This window comes from Pyxicephalus adspersus, chromosome W (genome assembly GCF_032062135.1).
Source record: "Pyxicephalus adspersus chromosome W, UCB_Pads_2.0, whole genome shotgun sequence".
Lineage (NCBI taxonomy): Eukaryota > Metazoa > Chordata > Amphibia > Anura > Pyxicephalidae > Pyxicephalus > Pyxicephalus adspersus.
Window position 1 is genome coordinate 493262 of NC_092870.1, and position 11718 is coordinate 504979.

Here is an 11718-nt window from a genome sequence, read left to right on the forward strand (position 1 = left end):
TACAGCATCCAGCAGTAGTCAGCCATCATACTTTCATTCCAGAAACCTTGGTAGTGGTGCTCCATTAACTGAATGTCCTGGTGAAAACGTTCTCCTTGTTCGTCACTCACCATACCAAGTTTATCCGGGAAGAATTCTTGATGTGAGTGCAAAAAATGCATTTTTAAATGACATGCAACAACCTAGTTTCTGGTATAGGTCAAGCAAATTCTGAATTCCTTCCTTGGATGCAGGAGACATGTTTGCCCAGGAAATTTTCACACAGCCACTTGAATGCATCCAAAGCTTCTAGCTCAGCTCACGGGAGAGATTGTTTGAAAACATCATCCTGCGAAACAGACTTGATCTGTGGCCCTATAAATATCCCTGCCTATATTTTTGCAGTGCTTATGTTTGGAAACTTCTCAACAAGGTACTGAAAACCCATGGAGTTTGATTTACCCATGGCCTTTACAAGGTTCTTCATCAAGCCTAACTTGATATGGAGAGGTGGCAGAAATGTTTTATGAAGATCAACCAGAGGCAGAAACTTGACACTGCTTGTTCCGGGCTTATAAGTATCTCTTGGTAGCCAATCACGTTAGACATAATGGTCTCCCGTAGATCGTCTGTACCACAGGCATAGGAAACAGCAATATTTTGTGAATCCTCCTTGCATTCTCATCAGCAAGCCAATGACCTTTAGATCCCCACAGAGTTTCCACTTGTGTGTTATATACTGGATGGCTTCAAGTAGTAACTTTATGTTGTCATAGAACTCCTTTAGGTTAACGGAATGGGCAATCAGTAAACTTGGTTTGGAATTACCATTATGCAGTAAGACTTGCTTTCAAGCTTCTTTTAGAGGAATCAATGAAGATACGCCATTCAGATGGAACATGCTCTTGTGACAAACTATTAAAGAGCGCATTTTTATCATGACAGTACCACAGTGCAACAAGGTACTGAAAACCCATGGAGTTTGATTTACCCATGGCCTTTACAAGGTTCTTCATCAAGCCTAACTTGATATGGAGAGGTGGCAGAAATATTTTATGCGGATCAACCAGAGGCAAAAACTTGACACTGCTTGTTCCGGGCTTATAGGTATCTCTTGGTAGCCAATCATGCTTGACATAATGGTCTCCCGTAGATCAGCTGTCCAACAGGCATAGGAAACGGCAATATTTTGTGAATCCTCCTTGCATTCCCAACAGCAAGCCTTTAGATCCCCACAGATGTTCCACTGGTGTGTTTTATTCTGGATTGCTTCAAGTAGTAACTTCATGTTGTCATAGGACTCCTTAAGGTTAATGGAATGGGCAGTTGGTAAACTTGTTTTGGAATTACCATTATGCAGTAAGACTGCTTTCAAGCTTCTTTTAGAGGAATCACTGAAGATACTGTCACGGTCCCTTCCGTGACTAAGGTTAGAAGATCTGTGAGACAAGCTGCAGGTGAGGTTATCTGACAGTCTCTTTGTTTTTACTGGTTCCTGTGTTGTTGTTTGTAATGACCACACCCCTTGTATCAGCTGCAGCTGGTGGTCATTACTGCTACTCCATTTAGTCTGGTCTCACACTTCATGCTATGCGGTTGATATTCACTTCTGGGATGTGAAGAGCTGGTGTGTTTTCCTCTCCAGAGGTCCTGCTCCTCTATTTGCTAATTAAGATAAGTTGAACTTCTTTTGGTGTTTTGTTGTTCTTTTGTTGTTACTAGGCCTCAGGGAGACACTGGTTCTTTCATCAGGGAAGGAACCAGTAGTCTCAAGCCCAGTCACTACTCCTAGGGCTATTCAGGGCTACTAGGGCCTAGGTTCCAGTGTATGAGTATTCCCACCATCAGGGGATATTCATACGGTCAGGAGTCAGGGCTAGGTTAGGGTGTCTGTTTCCTTTTCCCTAGCCATTGAAGGCCTAGTCCCTTGTATTTATCTTTCCGTTTTCCTCCCCTCCCTGTTATCCGTGACAGATACACCATTCAGATGGAACATGCTCTTGTGACAATCTGTTAAAGAGTGCATTTATATCATGACAGTAGCACAGTGAGCCTTTACTAGTAGAACGTTGTCAAGTTATGATTTTGTTTTCTGTAGTGAGTTACAGTTACACCCTTTGCAAGCAAGTGCTTCTGTTTAAGCCTTGAAACAAGAAGTTCTGCTTTGTCTTTGGTGAGATTTAGATCATGAATGAGATCATTCAGCTTTGCTTGTGTAAAGGTCTCTGGTTCTTCATTGGCCAAGTAGTCAGAATCAGATGATTCAGGGTTGTAACTGGCTGCAACTCCAATGCATTCCTCATCACCTTCTACTGAAGCAAGTCCATCATGTGGCGGTACCGGAACTGGCAATAAATCATTATGGGGAACAGGCCTAATTATGCAGAATCGACTGGGATAAACAATTTTGTGCTTAGTTTCACCTGAGAATCCACTTTTATTGATGCGGCAAAAATAGCAGTCGATTAGATGATCTTGCGGTTCTCTCCACACCATAGGGACTGCAAATGGCATTGCTGCTTTACATCGATTTAGCCACCCAGTGGACAGCCGAAATCAAATTTGTATATCTTTTTAAGTTCTGTGGTAATTTGGCGATGTTGTGCTTGCGTCGTGAATGAACCACACATGTAACAGAAACTGTCTGGATCATTAAGGCAATTTCTAGGCATGATGACAAATGAAGTCAATCACAGTTAGTGCGGTCTCCAACCTTAAAAAAAGAAAGCTGTTGTTAAATGTTGTAATATGTTAGGGCTATTTATAACGAATTTCACACAATATTTAATTGGCTGCATCACAAAAACTAGACTTATTTAATGTACAGCGCTGCGTAATATGTTGGCGCTATATAAATCCTGTTTAATAATAATAATAATAATAATAATAGACGTGCTAGACAAAAAATTAACAAAGAAAAAAATACTACAAAGCCCACATAAAATTATATCTGATGAAAATGACATGTTGACCTGTGTAATTATTATTTGTCAACTCACACAGCCTGTGTTAGTGGGGTTCTAGCTATTTAATAAATATTTTATGGAGTGAAGCCAATCTATCCAATAATGCTTTATTAACCTTCCAACCGCTAACCCCGTACTTTTCCGTGCAAAAAATTTTTGCAACTATCGATAACCCCGTACTTTTTCGTCTATATTAAAATCTCACTTACCTGGTCCCGGCTGTGCTCATCCAGCGATTACTGAAAAGCCAGTAATCTGTGTCTTTTTCATAAAATCACATTTCATCTCTTGACCTAAAGTCACATTCCTTTTCCTTTACAAATAATTGATTTGTAATAGATAGAACTGTGTTTAATAATTACATTTGTTGTTTGTCACTGCAAATTCCAGACATATTCACTGGATCTGTAGAAGAAAACTTTTTCCCTTTTCTTGATCAACAAGTCCCAAGATCCCAAGGTTCTTGAGAATCAAAATATTGTGTCTTCAAAATGTCTTAAGAGGTCACAGCTCTATGAGTTCCTTATGGCTTCTAAAGTCCAGGGGACAGCACAACAGGGGTAGACAGCCCATCAACACTGAGAGTCGGAATATGGATCTGGCTGTTGGTTCCATTGGTTGGGAACTGCAATTCAAGAAATATTTTGTGTCATGTTACTTATACATATACTTGATACATATAAATTATCCCATTTTTGCCCTTTCACAAGGGGGACGATGGGGAAAATGATCTTCTATAGGGAAAAGAGAAACATCAGTTTGCCATGTATATATATCAAAGAGGGAGTTACTATGTTGCACAAAGATGCATACCATAGCAGGAGAATAAACTCTTTTACTAAAGTGTTTATTTAGTAGTTTAAAGTAGCCATGAACCAAAACTTTAGAGGGGTATAGTAAAACCTCTGTTGGAGAGAATTCCTTTAATTTTTTTTGTTCCAGAGAAACAACAGGACATAGAGAGTTTCTGAATAGGGATATATTATATTATAGAGATTTTACAACCTAATGATAAATCAATATCCTTTTTCTAATGTGAAGAGTAAAGCGTGTAAACCAAGAATGTGTCTCCCTGCCCATCACAGAATCTTATGTCCAGCATTTTTGAACAGACATATGTTTTGCTGCTCTCTTGCTAAATATGTTTTGCTGCTCTCTTGCTAAACAAAGACTCTCTTAAACTTTGATAAATATATCCTGTAACAGCATAATTTTTTTCCACTTATCATTGATCCTTAAAGTTCTGTTAAACTCTGCGTCAGATACACAGTATATTTTTTTAGGGGTAAGCTTGGCAGTGAGCCTTTGTAGGCCCATTCAGTCAGTGCTGATAATGGTGTTTTCTTCTGAGTCTAATCAGGCAGCACTAATGGTACAAAAAGACAATGCTGCCTTACTTTGACTTGTTGGGAACCTATTGATACAGCATAGGGTTTCCATAAGTTATTTTGAAATCATACAATAAATACCTCTATACGTCCGTTCGACCAGAGCTGATATGTACAATTGGTCACCAGGTCAAATAGAGAGGGGAAATTCAGACCAAACAAATAGACTTCCTATATAAACAAGAATACTTTCATATTCCTTGTCATGAAAATGATAATTAGATGAAGGTGCAAGTCTAAATGAATGCAGTACAAATATGTACTAAAATACAGGAACCAAAATACAGAACAGCATCAAGCAAAATGTTAAATGCTAAAGGGTGTTCAAGGATGTCACTGCTGACCTCTTGATGAAAGAGCATGTTGCCAATCCACTATGAGTCTCTGGCATGGAATAGGCATACAGCCAGAACCTTCTCTTTGCCTTCTCTTTGTTCTAGGACAGCAATCAGGGAAGTACAGAAACCATTTAATTAGCAAGACAGCCAGGCCACTGGCAATTTTAAAAAGAAAGTTCTAAAGAAGTACAGAAGCCATTTAATCAGCAAGACATCCTTCATATTTCCCAACCTTCATGTTTGTTTTGGAACAGGTTTTCCTAAGGAATATGAGTATGTACAAAGATCATTTTAAAGTATAAAAGCATATATAATCGTATAAAAGTCAGTTTTAAGCCAGAATGTAAGATTTGTTTTCCAACCAAAAAATTACCTGGAAGGACAGCTTTGCTGGACTCTGGGGAGCTATTGGGCTAAGTGTACTCCAGAAGTGGATAGAAGGAGGCAGGGAACTTGGGGTAAGCAGCAGAGGAGTCTAAAAACACAAATATTAAAGGAATGTCAGATCAATTACCTTGTTTCAATGTGGACATAAGCTCGACATCCTAGCTATGAATCATTCTGACTCAATGGCAAACCAAAAATGCAGTAACCCATAGCATCATTCAGAAGGCATTTTTACTGCTATTATTCCAGACAACTGACTGACTGCTAAAGACCCTTTTCTACATAATGAGTACTTTTTGCACTGACTTAGGAAGGCTATAAAAAGTTTGATCATGTCTCCTTTTCAATATTCCAACACATAGGCGGGTAAAACTGCATAGAGCTAAAATCAATGACCATTTCCTAATGTGAAGAGTAAAGAGTGTAAACCATGAATGTGTCTCCTTGCCCATCATTGTAAGGCCCTGGGTCCACACCAGTACTCGTCAGACGCCAGTCGCCCAATCTAATGTCACAGTCTTCCCCTTTAGCAAGTCCCCGCTCAGCCTCGGCAGACTGGTTGCGTCTCCCAGCTCACGGTTGACCACAGGACTTAATGCTCAAGGGATGGCGTCTGGCGATAGGCTGGCAGAGGACCAGGGGCCCACAGATTATGCAGTTCAAGTTCTACAAGGCAAATCCACAGTATTAAGCCAAAGCCATACACGGGCAATCGGTCCACCAGATGAGGTACAGAGGGAGTAGGCACAAGTAGAGTCAGAGTCACAGGCAAACGGTCGGTCCAGGGTGCGTACAAAGATAGGTCAGAAACAGGCAAAGTCAGCAACACAAAAAACTAACTCCAGCACAGATAAACCCTGCTAAACTCTATAACAGGCATAGATCAGTGGGAGCAGAGAGGCTAAAAAAGCCCCAGCAGCTAATGGAAGCACAGGACTGAGATCAGGAACTACGCAGAACAATCCCCTTATGCTGCACAGTCTCAGAGCAGGGGAACCAGAGGGACCATTCAAATCCAAAGGGAAGCCAGGGATGCCACAGGCTGCAGAGCAGAGGACTGACAGCTATTTGGCTGATTTTCCCTGCTGCTGCAAGCGAATGCCGACGAAGAGAATAAGCAGGGAATGTTGTCCTGCGGTGGCCAACAGCACGGGATCGCTGGCCAGATAATTGTCTCCTAACAATCACACCATCCTATGTCGAGCTTTTTTAAACAGACATATGTGTCTTGCTGCTCTCTTGCAGACAGGAGTCTGTCCTGAACCTTGATGAATATATATCCTGAAACAGCATAAATTTGTTTTTCTCTTACCATTATTCCATAGAGTTCTGGTAACTTTTTTAAATACTGTGTGTCAGATACACAACATATTTTGTACGGTAAACTTTGCAGTGACCCTTTATAGGCCATTCAGGGAGTCAGTGCTGATAATAGTGTTCTCTTCTGACCTGCAGTAACTTGCACTTTGCATACAGAATGGGGCTTCAGAGGTGAATGTGCAGAAAGTAGGAGCAAGCCAAATAGGACTAGGAAGACCATTCCAGAGAGTCGGGATGGTTCTAGTAAAGTCTTGCAGTCGTGCATGTGAGGAGGTTATGAGTGTGGAAGTCATTAGTAGGTCATTGGAGGAGTGAAGAGAGCAGCTAGGGGAGTATTTTTCTACCAGGTCAGAAAGGTAGGTTGGACAAGAACTGTGTAGGGATTTGAAGGCAAGCACATGAGCTTGAATCTCAGGTGAAATGGAAGCCAATGAAGAGAACTAAAAAGAGATGCGGCAGAGTGGTGGGAAGGATGGATGAGTCTGGCTGCATCGTTCATATTAGATTGTAGAGGAGAGAGTCGGGTTAGTGGAATACCAGAGAGAAGGATGTTACAGCAGTCCAGACGAGAGATGATAAGAGCATGTACAAGGAGTTTGGTGGTCTCAGGGGACAGGTAGGGGCAGATTTTGGAGATGTTGCGCAAGTGAAAGTGACAGGAACTGGAAATGTTCTGAATATAGGGGGTAAATGAGAGGGCAGAATCAAAGGTTATGCCAAGACAACATGCCTAAGGGGAGGGACGAATGACAGTGTTATTAACCATTAGGAATATGTTAGGGGGAGATTTGAAATTTGAGGGGGGGAAGATGATGAGTTCTGTTTTATCCAGGTTGAGTTTCAGAAATCTGTCAGACATCCGTGATGATATGGCTGACAGGCAGCATGAAACCTTGTCCAGGACAAGGGGTGGGGTGATAGATTTGAGTGTCATCAGCTTATATATGGCACTGTAAAACAAAGGAGGATATGAGACTACCAAGTGAGGAGGTGTACAGTAAAAAGAGGAGAGGTCGTTGGCCACTTTAGTAAGGGCTGATTCGGTGGAATTGGCAGCTCGAAAGCCAGACTGGAGAGGGTCAAGGAGAGAGTTGGTGTTCAGGTATTCAGTGAGTCTTTATAGACAAGGCTCTCAAGAAGTTTGGAAACATATGGAAGAAGGGAGATAGGACGGTAGGTAGAACGTAGGGAGGGATTTAGTGAAGGTTTCTTCAGGATAGGAAGAATTATGGCATGTTTGAAAGCGGAGCGGTAGACGACAGCAACAATGACAGCAACCATACGTGATTGTGAACTCATACATTGAAAACCTCTATACGTCCATTCAGGCAGTGCTGATATGCACAATTAGTGCTGCCTACTTCTGACCCTACTGGAAATATCTCTAAAATCCTTCATATTAGCAAAAGTGCAAACAATGGAATCCTGTAATGCCTTGCAAAAACCTTTTTAGAACACCCCTGATTTCCTCATGGGCGAATCGTTAAAGATGATGTTTAATCGGTAAAGATTATTATTACATAAAGATGGGACTGACAGCACAGAACTATTTGTTGGCTCTGCCTTTTTCCAGCCTACAGAAAATAATCCAGACTTGAGATAGCGTGGGAAAAGCACAGAATCCAAATATAAAAAATTACGGACCATGTGTGGATGATAAAAAAAAGAAGTGCTGCCTACTTTTGACCTGCTGTATGTTTTTAACAGAATCTTAAAAATCTATTAAATTCTGTTTTGTGTTTCACTTACCACCGAATGAGAAGTGATGACTGATGATGCACTTCTAGGAGCCATCAACGAGCTAATAGCAGCATTCATTTTTTCCTGTCCAATCACAGTAGAGAAGGGAATTTCTAGGTCTTTTGGCTTTTTTCCTTTAACTGGATGACCTTCCTGTGGTGTGACTGCTAGAGGAGCCTCCTTTTTCTTTTCTCGTTCCTGTAGATCATCCATGGCTTTCATTTCGTCCTTCTCTGCAGAGTTGATGACCACCAAGATCTCCTGAGCCAGCGGCTGTTCTGAGCTTGTAGTTTTTATCTCAGGAAGAGATGCCAGAAAACCCTGGGGCTCAGTGAGGTCTTCCACATCAGCAGATGCATCTTCAAGAGGTTCCTCCACTTTGATATCAGGAGTTGGGGGGTCCACTGTGACCTACAGAAAAAAAGCAATGAATATACATGCCAATGCTCCGTTGAAAACCAAAACCCCATTAGCCGTATTATTATTTTGTTTGTAATTGTTTAAAGAACAACTCCAACCTAATGGAAAACAGGGTGTTATGTAGACAGCCAGAAGGGTGCCCCTTTAATTACAGTTGAAACTGTCAACCTGGGTGAAATTACAGATTAGCACCATGGTGCATTATAATGCAAACAGATTGTTTCACAGCGAACAATACACCCTGCTCATTCTCTTTAGAGCTTTCAAACCTCATTATCGAAGCAAAACATTTTTTTCTTGATTAAGAGATATTCAGCTATAAGATGAGGATATTACACAAAAAAACGAGGATTTGAAGCTCCCTCTTAGACCCCCTTCCTTTTTTCAAACACACACACTCCATACCATCTCATTATTGAGAGCTCCATTTATAGCAGCTGTGATCATTTTGTAGGCTAGTGTTTTAGCCAGAAGAACATACTACAGGCATTTTTTTTACTTTTGGATAGGAGTGAAAAAGTGTTATAATTAGTTTTCTATTATGTTCTATCACAAATGGTAAGATTCCTTTTACTTCTTGTGTACTCATTGGGACAGCAAGTAAAGAAGCTATATTTGACAGAAGGCACTGTGCCCAGGGTGGAAAAAAATCCAGATATGAAGATAAATGTGTACACTTGATTACCTTTAGCTGTAAGCCCAATCAGAAAAAAAGCAATGCCCTATGGGATTTTAGAGGTTTGGCTGGCTGCAAGAGGGGAGGAGGGGATCCTGGTATGTTACTGCAGAGGTATTTTTAAATTCAAGCTACATTACAAAGAAACCTCAACAATTCTCATTAAAATTCATCCCTAGAACCTGCCACCTTTCACATTTTTTCACTTTTCAGCTAATATCAAGGCCATATACCTGAGTGTGCTCCTTGGTTTTAGCACTGGCCTCATTCTGAGCCCAATGCACCATACATAAACACACTTAAAAAGAACTGGGGATGCAACTATGGATAACTCTGGATTCAATTTCTTGTATAAAACTTAAATTATAGGTAAGTTTTGTGTCCTTTTTGACTTTACCATGTTCACAGAAAAGCATTAGTCAGTTACAAATTTGATTTTGACTTGCTATAATTGCACTATAATTGGAAAACTCCTTCAAAAGTCGAATCAGTACAGTAATAAAAAATATCTGAAATAACATTACATGTAGCTGAAGTTCTTTGGAGCTGTGGATGTTAACTTCCAAAGAAAGATCTGCATCACTTTGATCCATGGACTTATACCGTGGAATATCAACACTCTGACTCCTGGGCTCTTGCAGTGGAGGGGCTTCAGCTGGAGTCAAGGCTTCCAGTTTGCTAGTCCTGGGCTGTGTAGTGGGAGGGGACTGCAGGGACTGGATGGTGAAAGTTGAATACAAGCCGGAGCGCATGTACTCATTGCGGCTAGTCTTTGGACTTCTCGCCATCTTAGGGACATATGGAGAGCTGTCTCCAGGCTTGAGTGACTGGGCCAGTTCATTCATACACTCCCTACTTTTTCCATCATCTTTGGAGGCCTTTCCGCTGAAGGGATCTGGATAACACACAAACTTGTACACAAACTTTTGCCCACTGACTTTCTTGATAATATTCTAAAGAAAAAACAAAACAGGTATAGACCAGTGTCATTAATTGATCTTGACTGACGCAGTAAAACTTATGGCCTTTACAAAAGTAGGTGTAGAAAAAACTATACTAATGTCTTCAAAAATAACAAAATGTGTTGCTTAGTCAGATAACCGTAATCATCAAGATGTTTTAGAGTCCAAATCCATGCAATACTAATATTTTCAGGGTTGTTGGCAATACGAATCACATGCTAGTTTCCTGCCTCTCTCAGTGGACCTGATTTATTAAAGTTCTCCAAGGCTCCAAGGCAGATGATACACTTTCATCAGTGAACCTGGGTGATCCAGCAAACCTGGAATGGATTTCTTAAACCTAATTTGCTATTTGTTAGCAAATGATTTTAATCCTGGACCAAATCTATTACAGGTTTGCTGGATCACCCAGGTTCACTGATGCAAGTGCATCTTCCCCAGCCTTGGGGAGCTTTAATAAATCAGACCCAAAGACTGAAATGAAGATATCTCCCCACCAAAATGATTGCTATGTTTAATTGGCACACCCATTGAAACATAGATAAACCCCTATCATCATATTAGGTAGGTACCACATCCCAAAATTGACCAAATGTAAATAGACTAAGACCCCAAACAAACCAAAGAGGTTTCCAGGGGACAAAGAGCGGGACTTTTCAGGTACTTTTGCAATAAAAGTTTCTAAAAGCATAATATCTAAACATCAAAAAATAACACATCATATCTTATAAAATAAAGTCTGAAAAAAGATGGGGCCTCTAAGGCCACTAGACAAGATTTCTACTACCACTAAGATCTTTTTTACATTTTACTTTCACCAATCTACAAAAACATGTAGAGATCACTCCGCGTTTCGCAGAGCTGGTTTTCTTCCGGAGTGTTGTAACAATAAATTTGGTGGTGTGGTGGTATTGGCAGCATACATCTACAAAGATCCATTGTGTATATAAATATCAAAAATTCCAAAAAACGAAAAATCAAAAGAGAATAAAGTGCCCAAAAGAACAAACACATTAATGACCAACAAACATAATGATATTGGTAGCTCACATGAATCTGGGCCGAGGGAGGAACAAATCCAGGCTTAGCACCCCAGCAAATAAACTAAATGCACCTAAAAGGTGTTTGACATGAGGATTCAATGAACAACCATCCTTGTATAGCCTGCACATATTAACTTCCTGGGCAGTTCATTTCTGTCTAGATTTATATGTCTAAAAGCGGTACATTGCTTTTCATTAAAATTTATTTACAGTATATTATAATAGTATGAGTATAATAAAGTTTGAAACACAAAATCATGTCAAAATAATTATTTAAATTAATTCAAAGACTTTTTTTAAAAAAACTTTTCCCAAAAAAAAAATTTTTATATTAATAAACATTTTAAACAAAATAAATATTATACTCATATTATTATATTATACTGTAAAATACATTTTCATGAAAGACAATGTACTGCTTTTACACATATAAATCCACTGTATTGCATTCAATACAGTTATTTTGTATTGAATGCAATACAAATAGATTTGAAATTCC

The 11718-nt window shown here is 39.9% G+C and overlaps 1 protein-coding gene across 4 annotated transcripts in view; it reads right to left on the bottom strand.

Annotated features, from left to right (window-relative positions):
• Positions 1-940: 940 nt before the first annotated feature.
• Positions 941-11718, bottom strand: part of LOC140342857 (ETS domain-containing protein Elk-1-like) — an 80078-nt gene continuing 69300 nt past the window's right edge. The window contains exons 3-7 of one of the 4 annotated variants that reach the window (XM_072429225.1): positions 9739-10167; positions 8128-8529; positions 5045-5146; positions 3308-3570; positions 941-2692 (exon numbers count right to left, since the gene is read on the bottom strand). In XM_072429225.1, the coding sequence (XP_072285326.1) occupies positions 3478-3570; positions 5045-5146; positions 8128-8529; positions 9739-10167 (1026 nt within the window). In that variant the 3' untranslated portion in view covers positions 941-2692; positions 3308-3477. Of the gene's footprint in view, positions 2693-3154; positions 3571-4747; positions 4932-5044; positions 5147-8127; positions 8530-9738; positions 10168-11718 lie in introns of those variants that run through there. The other 3 variants (XM_072429224.1, XM_072429227.1, XM_072429226.1) reach the window with 3 other exon arrangements.